This window comes from Fukomys damarensis, unplaced genomic scaffold, assembly GCF_012274545.1.
Source record: "Fukomys damarensis isolate Sample0158 unplaced genomic scaffold, DMR_v1.0_HiC HiC_scaffold_18, whole genome shotgun sequence".
Taxonomy (NCBI): Eukaryota; Metazoa; Chordata; class Mammalia; order Rodentia; family Bathyergidae; genus Fukomys; species Fukomys damarensis.
In genome coordinates this window covers 48,868,212-48,885,268 of record NW_022900930.1, presented here as the reverse complement: position 1 = coordinate 48,885,268, position 17,057 = coordinate 48,868,212, and the positions used below count along the sequence as shown (strand labels likewise).

At 44.3% G+C, this 17,057-nt stretch overlaps 1 protein-coding gene across 6 annotated transcripts in view; it reads right to left on the bottom strand.

Moving 5' to 3' along the window:
* Positions 1–17,057, bottom strand: part of Msra (methionine sulfoxide reductase A) — a 335,029-nt gene that overhangs the window by 191,902 nt on the left and 126,070 nt on the right. For all 6 annotated transcript variants that reach the window (XM_010622959.3, XM_010622951.3, XM_010622970.3 and 3 more), the window contains one exon: positions 6,214–6,282. In XM_010622959.3, coding sequence (XP_010621261.1) covers positions 6,214–6,282 — 69 coding nt within the window. The remainder of the gene's footprint in view (positions 1–6,213; positions 6,283–17,057) is intronic.

The window sequence follows — 17,057 nt, the reverse complement described above, 5'->3', positions numbered from 1 at the left end:
AGAGAAGGAAATGAAAAAGAAGATCATCACACACACAAAGAAGGTTATTAAGGGCCGGGGATTTAGCTCAGTGGCACCCTGCCTACCTCACAGGTGCAAGGTCCTGAGTTTGATCCCCAGTACCAAAACAAAAAGAAAAAAAGAAGGTATATTAAGTGTGTCTAAAATATGTCTCCAATGTCCCTTCAAGGCACATCACATGACCCTGTGAAAGGCTATTTCTGTTTTCCCAAGTGCCTCACCATCCTGTAAGTTAGCACCAGTTAGCAGCCTGCTGTTCTAACAGACTTAGGACTATAGGTTGGTTAATTACAAGCACACTTCAGAACCGTTCTTCCTGGCCTTTTTCCTCGAATGAGTGACTAGCACTACTTGACTTGCAGAACGGGCTTCAGTAGCTTTCAGTCAAGGTTCAGGGAGAAATATGCCACACCAGGATTCCATTATTTACCAACATAATGTTGGATGCGAGCCAATGAGCCCAATATATTTTCCTCTGAAGTCTGACATATTGCCTGCTGCTTCCAAGGCTGTTTTCTTGGCTGGCGGACAACTGGGGCTGTTTCAAAAATCACCTCCAGTTCAAGTCAGGGGAAAATATTGTTCTTGTGACCAGTTCATCTTACAGACATTCATCTCATTCTCCTTGACATGTCAAGTGTGAGCCCCCTCACCCCAAGGAGGCTGTGCCTGCGGGCTCTTGACCACACTGCCCCCCTCAGCCATCAGTCCTTCCATGCCCCTGTGCTGCCATCAGGAGCGTGCGACGAAGGTATCAGCACGCGACCTGGTGCTGTGGGCTGACTTCTGCTCCCCTTGTCTGAGTGCACAAGAGAACCCAATACAGAAAACAGGATTATCAGTGGTTTGTGGTCACTTTGTTACTGTCAGGATATTGGGAGCCTAAACACCCATGGGGGGATTCACAGAGGCCTTTGGCTGCTGTTGCCAGGTCACAGTCTCTGAACTTTGAGGCAGCTTTCCTTGCAGAATCTTAGCTTTCACCAAACAACCTGGATGTTTTTATTTTTGTTTTTGGTTCACAGTACCAGGGATAGAACCCAGGGCTTCATGCATGCCAAGTAAGTGCTCTCCCACTGAGCTACAGCCACAGCCCCAGATATGGGTTTCTAAATGATAAGGCAAAACAGTTTGAAGTTTTTTTTTTAAGAAAAAAATGTCTTGACATTCTGACATATAGTAAAATCTCATTAACTGAGAGAAAGGATCTTTAAGCTATTTGACTCTATTTCTATATTAGTTAGGAATTGTCAGAGATGTTACCAAGAGCCCTGGCTGTGGTCGCAATCTCCTGTGGGACAATACAATGCAAGCTGACAAGAACAGAAGACAAAAACAAGACTAGAGAGAAGATGGGTTAGGCCTAGTCTAAGCTGCTCTGGGCAGCAAAGACAAAAGGCACCAAGGATGTCCAGAGCCTATTCAGAGCAAACCTGAGAAGGAGAGGAGCAGGACACCTGGTGTTAGTGGGTATCACAGGTAGGACTGTAAAAGGGAAGCACTATCATATCTTGATGGGACAAAAGTAATTCAGAGGGAAAGAATTTAGCTGGAGTCAAGCTAACATTGGCTGGAAGTTTATTCAGCAAGGCCCTGCTACTTCACAGACTAGGACTTAAGTCTTGGTAGCAGCCATTAGCTGAGGAGCTATGCTCACCCAACTCTGCTATCTGACATGCCCATTTGAGTCCCAGAAAGCTTCAGTCAGACCCCCCTATAAAATACAGCCAAATTATGGAGAGGCAAGAAGCTTGTGCCACATATAGCCTGCTAATATGGGGCAGAGATGTCTGCCACAAGGAAAGACCACTGTATCATTTGAATACCTCAGATGATGGAGAGCTCCTCACCCTATGTCATCGGAGAGTAACAGTACAATATGAAAAATGCAAGTGTATAATCAGATAAATACTCCCACCCTTACTGAAAGGTCATGAGCCAAGTTTTATACATATGAACCAACTTTTAATTTGAAGTCATTCAATATTTATCAGGTAAAATCTTCAAAGTTAGCATAACTACGTGTCAGTGCCACATTACAATAACCAAAGCCTGCTGCATTGTAAGTTTTCATTCATTTACTTCATTTTATATGTCTTAATTCATTACTTTTTCAATTTCTACTTCACTTATTGTATATTTATTATTCTTGGTGCAACACGTTGTGACATACACTCTCATTATAAGGCGACACTATGTCCCAGTTGCCTGAAGCCCTCCAGGTATATACTTCATTATTTCAACACAATTTTTAATAGCACCTTTCAGGCTCTCAAAAGTGCCCTGGATTGGATGACAAATTTATGTTCAACCTCTAAATGTTTTATCTTACTTTTTTAAATTGTGCTAAAAACTTCATGCTCAAGATTAAAATCTTCTGCCCTTCACTTTCCACCCTTCTCTGTTAAGAAGCTTTTATTTTTAGTTTTAAATGATCACCCCTCTTGACTGTGGAATATTTTTAGTAAAATGAGTAGCTGCTCTGTGCTGAGGAGCCCCCTCCCCGGGGAGGCTACAGCCTGGCTCTCTGCATGCACAGAGTGGCCCACTGCCAACTGATGTCACTTTCATTAAGATATCCGGAACCACAGAGCACCTTCCTAAGACAGGCACAGCATTTTGGCAAAAAACATTATCATATGGGAGAAAGCCCCCTCTACTTGATCGTATTTCTTTAATCCTCGGTGCCTCAGTTTCTCTGCCTATAAAAGAACACAGTGGTGCCCACTTCACAGAGCTGATGTGAGCACTAAAGGGACGATGGTCAGAGCATACTTCTACTAGGAACACAGGCATTAAGCAACTGTGAAATGTCTGGTTCCGCTTTCCAGCTTATGAGGAAAGGGCCCCTGCTGACTTGAAAGGGAGCATCACAGGCAGACAGGCAGGGCCCACCAGGAGAAAGGACCACTGCCTTCATTAGCATTGTGCCAAAGTGCAGCCCAGGGAAAAAGCAACAAAGAGACTGAAGAACTCGATGGCCAAAAAGCAAGACCCTGAAAAACAGCTCACCAAGGGACTATAAAAGAAAGCCTGAAAGAACAGAAATGTCTTGAGCTAAAAATAATCTGTAAAGACTATATGCCAGGAACTGTTTTTAAGGAACTATCTATATATTCTCTGATCACTCGATATAATAGGATGTTCGTGTACTTTCACCCTGGAATGTGCCTTGATCCTCACAATCTCTGCCTTCCTTATATCCTGCACTGCACTAAGAGCCTAATGGCAGCTCAAGGTCACCTGTAGATTGGATGAAATCTAAAAGTTCCTATTTAGACAGCATTCTATTAGATACATTAAAATAATTAACCACTAGATAAGGAAGTTATAATTGGTGATACAATTATGGGATAAAATATCAAGGCCTCCAAGATTGAAGAAGGAGTCTGGACAAGTACAAAGTACCATCATTGCTCTGCTTAACTCAGAGTCAAGGAGATGTAGGACATGCTCCTGTACATTCAGATTTGCTCCTAAAATCAGATGGGGAAATGATAATTATAAGAGACATCACTGCAAGCAGTATTTTCCCAGTGAAAGCTGCATCTCAAGAGTCCTTCAGAGCACTCTCTGAATGCATAGGAGTTGACAAATCAATTTGCTAAATTGGCTTGGCTGTAAATCATGCTTTGTGTATGTAGCCAACCGAAAGGCATTTCTGAATTTACAAGGCCCTCCCAGGGTTCCTTAAACTGGTGTATAGAGAGGGAACATCAGAAAATAACATGGATTCTGGGCTTAAACTCTAGCTTTACTGGCCGAGTGACTCTGGATAAATCAGATGATCTCTCTGAGAACAGGATTACATAAGCCCACCAGCCTTTCCAGGTGCTGGCAGGAGAAAATGCCCCATATAGCTCAAAGAGTCTTAGTTTGACCTTTTTAGTATAGCTATAAACAACCCAGCATGACAGAGCCCTTTCCAAAAGCCATCCACCCCCTCATTCCCCTGGAGACCAGGTGGACAAGTGACATAAAAAAGGACAGTTCTGGAAACATTAGTAAAAAACGCTTTACTATCCTTAACCAAAATACGGACCTTAATTCAGGCACCTGGAAGATCCAAATTGGAATTCCAAAGAAAGAATTCTTCACTTTGTGATCTGTATAATTCTGCCCTCTATATGCTGTTAACTTGTAGGAGCTTTACACATGACTCAGCTCATCCCAAGTCACACACGCTGGCCATTCCCAGGGGCCTCCCCAGGGCTGTCTCTGCCCAGTGTACCTATGGTCCCCAGGAAGAAGAGGCAGAGAGCAAAGGCCCAGGCCTGAAAAGGCCCAGGGCTCACCAACAGTCTTTTCACCAGAAAACAGAGGCCTTGGGAAGGAAGCTGCTTATCAAAGTCAAACGACGCAGACCTTCAGTTTGGAATTTTAGTTAGCCTCTCTAAACCAAACTGGGGAGAAGGAAAAAGTCTTGCCACAGAGGCTTATTCCATGGTATTTCTAATTCTGTAGCCAAACCACAACATCAACCCATCTGGTGCCGGGTCTGCCCTCCATGAGGGAAGTTTCTGCCGATGCCACGGTGGAGGGCCCTACATTGGTAGGTCAGTGTCACTTGACACTTCCCAACAAAACTTGGAACTGGTTAGTAGCATGTGTGGGGTTGGCAAAACTGAGAGACTGAAAAAAGTCATCCAAAGAACACTTTAGATATTGACTTGTGTGGCATTTGTGTCCCATGGTAACTGAAACTACAGGACAAGAAAGTGAACAAATCAGTTGTTTTAGCACACATTTTAGAGTGTCCATGATGCTTTCTATGAAATCAAATTATCCATCTAAATTTCTGAGCATAGTGATTTCTAATTACTGAAGGGAACATTTTAAAAGGTGATGTAGCTCCTCCAGAGCAAGGTTTACAAAGTTGGGTAAATCGAGTTCCTTTTTCTTAATTCTCCAACAGTTCATCCTCACTGATGACTACATCGGCTCCATCTTGGGGAAAGGGAACAGTTTACCCTGAATATGCTGATTTAGGTTTTGAGGTTGACCTCCAGGGCAAGCAAAGTCAGGGCTTCCAAGCAGCTCCATTTCCCTGGAGACCACCATCAAGACCCCCACAGAACAAAACCAGAGGAGCTGTGAACTAGGCCACCCCAAGATTATAGAATGGGACAAATCACAGAACTCGTCTAAAGGCTGAGAGAAATGAACCAGGGAGGACAGTAGAATGTCCAGCTGGGGAGACTCCAGGATATTACCAGAGAAAGGAGGAGGGAGAGACACAAAGTAATCTGACACGAGGAGGAGAAGGAGGAAGACCAGGAGAGACAGAGACAGGAATTAAGCAGACAAAGCAATACCAGACACAGAGACATATGGAAGAAAGTGCAGGAGGCATTAGCTATCAGGCACACATGGATTTGGACTTTGTTATCAGTGCTGGGGCTGGAATCCAAAGCCACACACATGCTAGGCAGGTGCTGCTCCACCACTGACCTACACCCCTGACCCTGGAAGGATTTCTTCACCAAGGGTTTGGAGTTTAACTGGAAATTCCATTCAACCTCATAATTGTATATTTCAGGTATATAATCAAAAGTTGGACTTTGTCCTACTTAAAACATTTTTTTGAGACAGGGTCTCACTATGTAGTTCAGACTGCTCTGGAACTCAACTCTGTAGCTCAGGCTGGTCTTGAACTCACAGCGATCCTCCTGCGTCAGCCACCCGAGTGCTGGGATTACAGGCATGCACCACCACACCCAGATTTTAAAACATTTTTTAATTAATGTTTTCTCCAAAGCAATATGTTCAGTTGATGGCAAAGAGGAAGGTCATTTAATTAGATTGTTTTTTGTGGAAAAATAACTCAAAGTTACTTGCATGAATCCAAGACTTATAAAGTTATATATCAATGTGAAAAAAAAATTCCTCCTAGCAATGAAAAACTCAAACCTTAAATTAGTAGGTTAATTGACAGTGTGGACAAAAGAAATAGCAAATACACAGTTTGATATTTGGGTTGTCAAAGTGAAAAAAGAAAGCACACTAGAATCTATAGAATAAGAGCCCAATCCCAGAAATTACTAAGAAGGCGAGAGTTTTCTTGGCTGTAATGACTTGTAAATATCTAGAAGAGCCCAGATTTTGAAGTCCTGAAGACACTTGCTAAAACTAAAAAAAGTTGGCAGTAGGCTTGCACACAATTTGGGTTTTCTTTCAGAGTTGATATCTTACCAAATACAGCCATCTGTGTTCCCTCTGGGAAAGGTTCAACTGTTCTGTTGCCATTGACATGATGTTTGGCTAGAAAAAGAAAGAAATGCAAGTTAACTGTAAAGCTCTACACACATACTAACACATGTCATTAAATGTGTCAATGTGCCTATTTCTCATTTTGAGTTAGAAATGCAACAAAGCTCACTCCCCTAACAGAGTTTGGATGATCTGATTTTTAATCTGTTACAGGAGAGATTCTCTAGTTCAGGAAGGTTGTTTTGCAAATGGCAACCAGCTCCTCTAGGCTGCACAGCCTATGGGCTAGGGGGTCCCCTGCAGGCCATCCTTGGAGAACAAAAGGAGCCCTGAGTTCCAGAGTGAATGAGTAGCATCCAACTGACCACTCTCACCATCAGAAAACATTGATGCAATCAATATTTAAGTGACAAGTAAAAGAGGCAGGGTAACAATGAAACCAATGCTTCAAGAAACAGGATACTACAATTCCATTACTGCTTCTGGGAGCCAAAGACATTCACCTTTTTAAAGGCTGGGTGCTATTTCTGAACTTCCCACTGCCTCATCATCCCCCAGGTCACCACCACCAGCCATGCCTTCCTGTCCCAATGCACTGGCCAGTTTAAGGGGTTCCAGCATCAACTTGTTTCCATAGCCCCCAACCTGACAGTTCTGCTATGCACTCCCTCCAGGAGTCCTTCAGTCATATCCTGGGCAGCTTCTGAATATGAGCATTTATGTAGGAAATATGTGAGAGGAATAGCCAGCATGCTTGGTCCCAGGTCATGGAGCAGGGCACTGAGGTTCAGTGGTCACATTAGCTTCATTGAGGTCTGGCCAAGGGTTGAGCCGCAAGGGCTATTGGGGGAATATGGCAAGGTTCCTGCCTTCAAGGACAGAACAACTATCCTTTAGAGACAAACTTTTCAAAGCAAACATAACAGAAAGCTCATTCTTGGGTGCCAGGTCCTCGTGTGCAGATAGAGGGTACCAGAGGTGTCCATAACAAAGGGGCACAAGGTAGGGGGCAGGAGTACAGGACAATGTGAGGAAGCTGCTCCCGGAGGGTCTCCATGGAGATGTAGAGTGTACACCCAAAGGTGAGGATGTACATAAGCACGGGCCAGAGAACCTTCCTGGCCAGAGACCAGCCAGCCTCAGTGCCATGGAGGTGTGATACTGAAGAGCAATGGCAATTAAGGACAATTAAAGTCTAGGACCCCATCATAGGAGACCTTGAGCCCTCATCCAAGTCCACAGGAACCCTTGGCAGCCTGGGCAGCACCCAGCAAGTGCGAAGGACCCCGCAGGATTGCACTAGTGACTTGGTCACACAACAAGGCCACCTGACCTTACAGGTTCCCACCAGTTCATAGGTTGCTGTGGCATTATTCTAACAATGGGAGGACTGGGAGAGGGAAGGCACCAGCCCTGATTCTGAGTGCATGCTGGCAGGCTCAGTCAGCAGCCTTACTGTGGCTCTCAGCAACCACTGGGCACAATGAGCAAGTCATGGTGGAGGACCCTGGTGGTCCAGCACTCTCTGGTCCAACTCACCAATGACACAGTTAGGATCACTGCCCACTGAGTGCCCAGAAAAACCATGAGCTGTCTGGCAGGAGCCGGAACTCTGCTCTGCACAGTGCTCCACAGAGCCTACCAGGGACTTTGAAATGTTAACTTTTATCCATGTTGAAGGTAAGAAGCCTGTCAAACCTCTTTATCCCACTAACTCCATTTGGAAGAATTTAACCTGAGGTATGATACAGAAGGAAAAAAAGTTGACATACATAAAAATGTGATTTTAAGGTCTTACTTGCAATAATGAAACCTGAAGATCAACTAAATGCTTAGAAAATTAGTTTTTGTTTTCTCAAATGAACAGAATACTATGTAACATATTTCAAATACCACACTGAGAGATATACAGAAAAGCGGTCAATCATTTCTCGGCTTTTTGGCTAAGATCAAGTGTAGAAAAGTAGTCAAATATCTGGGATAGTAGTGAAGGAAAATTATTCTATTACATCTTTTATGGAGATTGCGGTGAAACACTGAAACGTGAATGCTATAAGAAAAGACTGGCAGAGAGACATTCAAAAACGAAAACAATGAGCTTATACAAGGTATTTATTTTTATTTATTTCTTTTGTCATTGCTTAGGATTCTTATTATCTACAGTGAAAATATTAAATTTTTTTAAATCAACAAAACCGTTTTCCTTAGTACTACAGTTGTTTTCCCGGTCTTACCTATTGGGGGTGAAACCCAACACCTTTGCGACACGAAGCACAGCCCTCCTGGCATCGTCCGGGGCCACCGTACAGCACAGGAGGTCTTCACTCCAAACCGCTTTCCACATCCCCACCCTTGGAAACAGAGTCACCATGCTGGTGCTTTCCAGTCATCCTTCCCCTTCCCGCTCCTTCACGACCCACAAATAACCCATCCCCAATCTAGCTAATTTTCATCTCCTACACATCTGCAGAATCCCCCACTTCTCCTCACTACCAAACTATCCCAACTAGCCTGACCCTGTTTAGCCTCCTACAACTGCCTTGTAAGCTTTCTAGATTCCTTTCCCAATTCATTCTCCCCAATGTAGCCACAATGTCTTTCTACATGAAAAAAAATCTAATTATATGGCACAAACTCCCACACTGCCTCCAATACCTTCCATAGCTTCCCATTACTCCTGGGCTAGAGTCACACTCTTTGGGATGGCCTTCAAGGATGTGCATGGGGAGCACTTGGGTCCCTTACTATCCACTACAGCCACCCTGAAACCTCGGGACCAAGGTTCTTTCCATTCACCAGGGCTGCACATCATACTCGTGTCCCTGTTTGGACAAGGACCATCCCTAGCATTAGACTATGAGCCCAAGGAGGGCAGTCATTACTTCCTGTGGTCACGACACCACCATCCCTGCCTTTACCAACATGGAACAGGTGTGCAATAAGGATTTGTTAATAAGTGAAGTCAATGGTATTTATAAAATGGTATTTATAAGACTGTCTTTAGCCACTGTAAAATATATGTACACTCAGTGGTGTGTTACTGAATGACAGGTTGCTTTTGGGGAAATGGGCCATTAGGTGGTTCTCATTATCATGCTAACATCATAGACTGCATTACACAAACTAAGACAGCTGTGAAGTCACCAGACAATGAAATCTCAAGGAGCTACCACTGCATATGAGGCCTGTTGTGACCCATATGTAACATATCTTTATACATACAGGTGTCTCATATGAACATTTAAAATGGCCACTCAGAAACAGTCCCCCAGCCAGGTGGCCTGAGGGCCAGAGTTCTTAAATGTCATTCCCGCCATAAGTGCCTTTTTCACCCTTAAATGTCCATGCCTTTCCTTTTCCTGTCTACCTCCTGTGAGAGGTGGGCAGGGCTGTGGAGGGGAGGACTAGGCATGCTCCACAAGGGAAAGGAAGGAGGAAGGTGGTTTGTTGCCCTTGTCACCAATGAGGTTCCCTATCTTTTCTTTTATCCAAGAGCTCAAGGACCAAACAGAACAGATCCTATAAATTTGATTTTGCATTTTCTTCTGAAATGCTACTCTTATACCAGTCCTCTGACAGCAGGCACAGCATTAGCAAGCAAAAGGTAAGACAGGGTCAGGGTGAAAGCCTAGGCTCCGGTACAAGACTGCCTGATTTTGACCCTCTTCTTCATCCTGGCTAACAGACCTTGATTTAGTCCTCTAACCTGGTTTTGCCTCCATGTCCTGATTTGTGAGAATTTCTGCATTCATGTTTCCTGGTTTGTACCTGCTTGGTGAGTTACTTTGAATATGCAGAGCCCAGTGTATAGCAAATACTACATAACTTTTAGGCTAGTATCATCATCTATAAGTGAACTTCATACTTCACAAGATCTGAGTCCCTAATGGGATATTTGCCTCTTATCTATATCCATGTTCATAGTAGACATCACTAATCTACCACAGAATCCTTTCATTTTCCCTAAATGGAACCACAAAATCCTTTATCAACATAACATCCACAAGGTCTCTTATCATTAAGAGAGAAAACATAATGAAATCATTTTGTCATTCCTGGTTAAGTAAATAAAACAGCAAGATGATACCAATAGAGAAGCCATTTTCCTTCTGGCGGATCCTTGAAACTGCTGAGAGCACCAAACCCTATATGCTATATACTGTGTTTATTTCTATATCCCCTGCAGTGTTGCTGCCTAGCACCAGAGTTAATCTGTCCTTCTGTGTTTTACGCCCTGGTACCTCCTTTCATCACTACTTACATACTTTGGGGCCATTATTAAGTAAGATAACGGTTAGGTGAGCCCTGCAATACTGTGCCAGTCAACCTAACAGCCGTGACGGTGCTGGGTGACTAACAGGTGGGAAGCAGATACAAGGTGGATGAGCCAGACAAAGGGATGAGATGTGCCCAGGGCAAGATGCAGCGGTGTGGTGCGGCCTTTTATCATGCTACTGAGAATGGCACAAACAAAATCAATAAATTGTTTATTTCTTGAAATTTTTCATTTAATACTTTTGGACCACAATCAATCACAGGTGACTAAAACCTTGGAAAATGAAACTTCAGATAAGGGGAGACTACTGTATATAGTTGAGGAGGAATCAGAAAGCCACCTCCTGTTCCATAACGAGAGAAGGGAGAAGTCTTTAAATTCAGGAATGGCACAAGGCTGATATTCTAAAGATATTTTCACACTGAAATTCTGCTAAGGCAAATACTTGGGTGTCAAAGAGTCAGAGATCCTTTCCTCGTATGATATAGGCTAATAAAATGTGTCGGAAGGGTAGGGATTTATAAATGTTTGTTTCCAAAGTAATGGCAAGTTTCACCACAGAAACAATCAAGCTTGCTAAATGGGAAAGTCATTCACTTGCTGGGTCCTAAATAGTGATCACCAGAAGGCATGAAATGGAGACAGGAAGGTCTGACAGGCAGGGACATCTGTTGCCAGCCACCACAGGGTGGAGGCCTCCGATCTGGCTGGCTGGGCACAGGTCCTCACCCTGCTCTCCATTCAGTGGGGGCGCATTCCAAAGCCACATGCTCCCAGAGGACAGCCTTGCTGATGGCGATGACTTGTCCTCTATCAAGGATATATGAGGACGAGGAATAAATTTTCACTTGTCTTGAAAGCCTTGAGGAGCAGAAAGGTTAATTAGAGCAACACTGGGTCAAAGTCAACTTTTATAGAGCTTCTGAAGGGGATTTGGAGGACTTGTTCCAAAGCATTAGAAGATGATGCTGATACTGCTTTTTATTTTGCTTGCTAATGTCTTGCTTCAAATTTTATGAACATTTTATTCTTTGAAAAATTGTGTAGTTTTTAAATTTCTTGGTAATGCACCTGCAATTATTCAAATTCAGAAATAAACCACCCAGCCACAAGCTCTCTCTCCTGTGCTCACACCAGGATAACTAAAATTCTTATCTTCTAGGCGAGGGTGCTGGCAGCGGGCAGGAATGTGGAGAGCGAGTCTCAGAACCTCGGTCTCTTGCTCTAGGTCCAGGCTCCTCTGGCCTGGGCACACTACCTAATGGGAGCATCCAGGACCAGTAGGCCGGCACTGGACACAGAGCCACCCCAACTCGGGAAGGGCCTTTGGTCAGACCAAGCCCTCAGCACCACAGGCCACCTGGAAGCGCAGCGCCCGACCCCACCCCGACCTTTAAACCCTTAGACCCACCCTTCACCCTTGGGGGTTGTCTGACTTATCATAGGTTCCTAACAATTCACATGGCTGCCGAGCCAACCATGGTGATCCGTGCTCTTACTGGGACTGGATGTTTCTCTCGCTGAAGTGAAGTAAAGTACAGTCTCACATTCCCTCCCTTCATTTGTTTCTTTGCAGCTTCTTCTCCAGGTTCACAAATCCAAACTGTCTCAAAGTTCGAGTCATACTGAAACTAGGTAGGGCTTCCAGGTGGCCCCCAAGACCTAGACTCGGGTGGTCCTTCCCTGCCTCCTCTTTGAGGTTCTCCCAAGGACACCCACCAGATCCTGCTCCAGGTGCTCTCCACTCATCAAGGATGTTTTCACTGTCTCGCAGCGACAGCACAGGAGCCCCATGAGAGGGGAGGCAGCTATGGCTCTAGTCACACATGCCTGGAGCCACTGCAGTTCAACATTTTCGTCCCTTTCTGTTTCTATAATTTGGGGCTGTACATTATAGTGAGGGTTAACAAAAACTTATAGCACAGTTCTAAGGTTTAAGATTATATTGTAATTTCATAAAGTATTATCTTAAATCATTATTCCATGGTATCAGATAATAATATAGAGTTGAGTGAGAACAAAAGCAAAATACAAAAAAAAAAGTACCTCACTCAAGTATAAAGGCACAGGAAAACAACTAGAAGAAAACATAGTAAAAGGTAAGTGTGGCTGCTTTTACACGCCGATTTGTGGGTGGTTCTTCTTCCTTCATACTTTGATGCACTTCCAATTTTTCTTAAGTGAAAACTTCATAATCAGTAAACTAAATGAAGAAGGGAAAAAAACTAAAAAGGAATGCTTAAAAAGAAGAAAGGTAGGCCCTATCAGGCATGCCTTCAAGGAGTAAAAACCTAACCGTTTCCCCCTGAGTCTCAGTCACCTGTTTTCTTTGGAGTAGAAAGAGGAAAACAAGGCAGCAAACCTCTCTTAATGAAAACAGCCAGTGACAGCTTCTGCCCCACTTGGTCACAGGGGAAGGGGACGCACAGGGGAGGGTGCTGAGGGCCTGAATTCTGCACTTGCTGCGAGGGAGGAACGCGGGCTGCAGCAGAGCTGTACGGTCCTCGGTCCTCTCGGCCCTCTCTCGTCCCTTGAAGCCCCTGCTCCTCACCTGCTGAGGCCCTGAGTTTCTCAGGGCACTGGAGGCGGTGAGGATGGGGGAGGGGACTGGCAGTGGAGCGATCCCTGAGCAACTGGAGGCCCAGGAACCCACCTTCCCACACGCAGATCACCGTCGGGCAGGGCCATGGACACCGCTTCTGTGCCGGGCAGGGCCATGGACACCGCTTCTGTGCCAGGCAGGACGCTCCAGGCCAGTGGCACAGAGGGACAGACACAGTGCCTGCCCTCCCTCCATGCTGCACCAGCGGAGAGACCTCCTGCACTCCCCGAGGACTGCGGGTCAGACAGCGCTCCCTGGTCTCTGTGCCCAAACCTCGCGCTGCCTGGCTCCCGGTCCACCTTCCTCTCACTTGAGGAATCCACTTCCACTTCTGTGCCACTTTCATTAATTACCACATCTGAGAACCGTGTCTAACTTAGGTATCTGTGAAAGCATATATTAAGTGATGGTAATTTTCTACCTGAGTTTTATGAAACTTTCCCGATTAACACAATAATTCCTAACGACTATCAAAATCAGATAATCTTGAAAGCAGAAATTACACTTTAAATGAGATTATTTTGAGGATTAAGATTACATTTCAGATGGGTAACATGACATCCTTGTGAATGGCCCTGCTGAGAACAGTGGTACTGAACAAATCCATATGTATTCCTTTTATAGTAAAGTATGCCTTTCCTATGAATGTAAATAGTTTACATTTCACTTGATTTGTTTTGTTTTTGAGATAGGGTCTTGCTACATATTTCAAACTGCCCTTGAACTCATTATGTAGCCCAAGCTGGCCTTGAACTCACAGGGATACTCCTGCCTCAGCCTCCTGAGTGCTGAGATTACAGGTGTACATCACCATGCCTGACTCGAAATAGTTTAGATTTTTTAAATGAATGTTTAACATAGCTTTAGAAGATCATAGAGGAAACATACTTTTTAATTATAGTTTTTAAGAAGTCACCCTTCAAAGACTTATAGCTTCTCTGGTTTGTACTGCTGTATACTCCAGAAACATGGATGAAGTACAGTTATTTACTTTCTCCCTAGCATCTGTTGTCAGTTTGGTCATATTAAAATAATCAGCCTTGTGCAGGGATCCAAGTCCTAGGAGCTCAAGAAAGGCATGTGGCCACTGGTGTCACTAGAGCCACATAATCTCTTTGGATCCTAACCCCTTGTCTCTGTTACCCCGGAAATCAGCCTTTACAAACAGTTCCATGCCATGGCATGGAGCAGGCAGCATGTGGTTGCAGCGACACTCCAGCACACCTTTCCTCTTCTCTGTGTGGACTTATCAGCATCCTGGTGCTGCTAGCACCGTCATTCAATGGCCCATGGTCAGCTGTCAACAGTTGAGCAGGGCTGGCCCAGGAACACCCCTACACCCCATCCCTGCTGACAGAGGTGTACGATGGGTGCTGCCTGGTGTTCAGCTGGCCTGGAAAGCACAACCCTCTGCCTGCAGCTGGTCCCAGATCAGCATCAACATTTGCCCCCGACACTTCGTCAGCACTGCCACCAAGGTCACCCTTCTGGCTTTCCAGCTGCTGTTCTCTCAGCAACTCCTAACTGAAATTGCAGCACAGACTACACTACTACACACCTTATAGTAAGCTCATCTCCGTTTTCTTCTCACTTTAGGAATGAAGTCGATACAGCTAAATATGTGGCTTAAAGAAGACAGAAAATAAGTCATTGTAGATATAAGCACAGAGATCAGCTTTGGTCAGGAGGGCCTCTATTGGAAAAAAAGGAGCTCCTGGTGTCTTAAATTAGCATCTGTTGTAGGGGTCAGGAGAAGAAGAAAGACTCCTCCTTTTCCTCTTGCAAACAAATAGGACACTAACAAAGAAATGGAACATTAGCAAAGTTTATCAAAAATCAGTTTCTATAGTACAAAATACGGTTCCTTTGCTTGTGCTCATAGTACAGAAATGTATGTACAATGATTGGTACCAACTTTCTGCATAAAGTAAATCTGTTATGGGACAATATGTACCCTTCGACAGAATGAACTACTCCATACTGGAAAAAAAATAACTGCAGACTGTGTAACATTACAGTGCATTTAAATAACACCTCTTGTTACTTTTGAGCTCTGTTCTGTATGATTAATATTTTCCCACAAATAGAAATAAACATTTGCAATGTCCCTAGCTCTGCTACTCTAGTGAACTCTTAGGAGCTACTCCCCAGGTAAGGACCATGCCGAGATGCAGGAGTGACCAGCAGCCACAGGAAGCAGCCACTGAGCTTGGATCTGTCTCATGCCCAAAGTGCTCCTGGCCCAGGACAAAGGCCCCAAGCAATTCCAACCCATATCACACCATAGCAAAGCTGCAACCTGGCTTAGATGTCAGGTAAATTAGAGCACCCTACAAGATCTCAGGAAAGGCAACATCACTCTGTTTCTCCTGTAAAATTGGTTAGTAGTCTCCAGAGTACTATGTTAATGACCTTTCTTTTAAGGGGAGAAGGATTGTAAAAGGATCAAGCACTCACAATTTAGATAAAATTAAAAGATTATTGAAATCAAATGTAAAGGTGTGTCCATGTTTCTCCATTTTGGGGTGGGGCAGGAGGTATTAAGACTAGAACACCAGCAAGGATGTTGTCTTTCTGGAGATTGGCTGCTCTGAAAATTTCCTCCAAGGACCTGGCCTTCTGAGACAGGAGGCTGGTCCTGTGGCTAATTAAGAGAAGTTGGATAACCAAGTACATATTCGTATTGAGAAACAAAATTCCCAGCTATGATTCTACAAATGATACAGACAGGCATTTTCTGCTGATTTTTTATACTTGTCTTTCCATGCAAACCAGGACATCTTAATTTGGGGCAGTCAGAGGAAGCAGGTGGCGCTCCACATGTAATTCTGGGTGTCTGATTTCATGGAGGGCAGAGATGAGGGCAGCATGCAGTTTGTTACCTTCCTTGAGTACGTGCTCAAGCATCACTTGGCTACACAAGCCACAGGTCACTTCCTGGGCAACTCTCTAATGACTAACCAGAACATTGCCAAGTAAGATGACAGCCACATCTGAAATACCAAACATGGATAGGTAACGGCGGCCAAATGGGCCAAATGGTGGCACTCTCTGCAGCAAAGGACATCTGCTTCCAGAGAGACCTGGGCTGAAGCAGTCTAAGACAGGCAAAAAGTTTCTCCTGCCCCAAATCTGAAAAAGCGTGTTTGGAAGTACTACCCAAGACCGAGTTCTGGAAATGGAACAGATGACTGTAACCTGTCAAACCTCAACTGTAACAAGACTTCGATGTAGGCCCTGCAGGAACTCTGAGTTTGAGTAGAATTATGTTTAGATGGATCTGCCAAGCTCTTAGTGCTAAGAGTAAATTATAGTAATCTCTGTTTTTTGTCACTTTCTCTTCCCAAAATGCTCATGTTGGGAAGGTTTCTGGACAGGACCTCATGTAACACAGGCAAGTCCCCAACTTAAAAATGAGTCCCATTTCACAATCATGTTTATAAATGGATACAGTAGGTGGTGGCAGGTCACCGGACATGGGCCCACTCAGCCCATAATGAGTACCAAACATAACTCTTCTCGGGATTCTGATCACCATTTATGAAATAATATTTCAATGAAGAAAATATATTCTAAATTCTACTCTATAGCATCAAGACATCTTTCATAGCGGTCAGGCTGGTTGCTCTCCATGAGAGTGGAAAAGAAAAACTACCCCTACAATCCCAAGCTGCCCAGCAATGAACCTGTATGCAGAAAGAAATCTGCATACTGCACTACTTAGCCATGGAAAGAGCTTTCTTCCAAAGTTGAGGAAGAAATCCTTTGATGGACAAAAGCCACCATTCAGATGCAAGGTACATTCCAAATGGACAATTTGGAGGATCAATTGTATGATATGATATAAAGATGGTGGCTCAGGGTTTCCTGCAAAGCTGCAGTCCACGTGCCAGCCAAGTGGCAGTCTCACCTGAAGGCTCAGTGAGCTTGAGAACAGATCATCCTCTC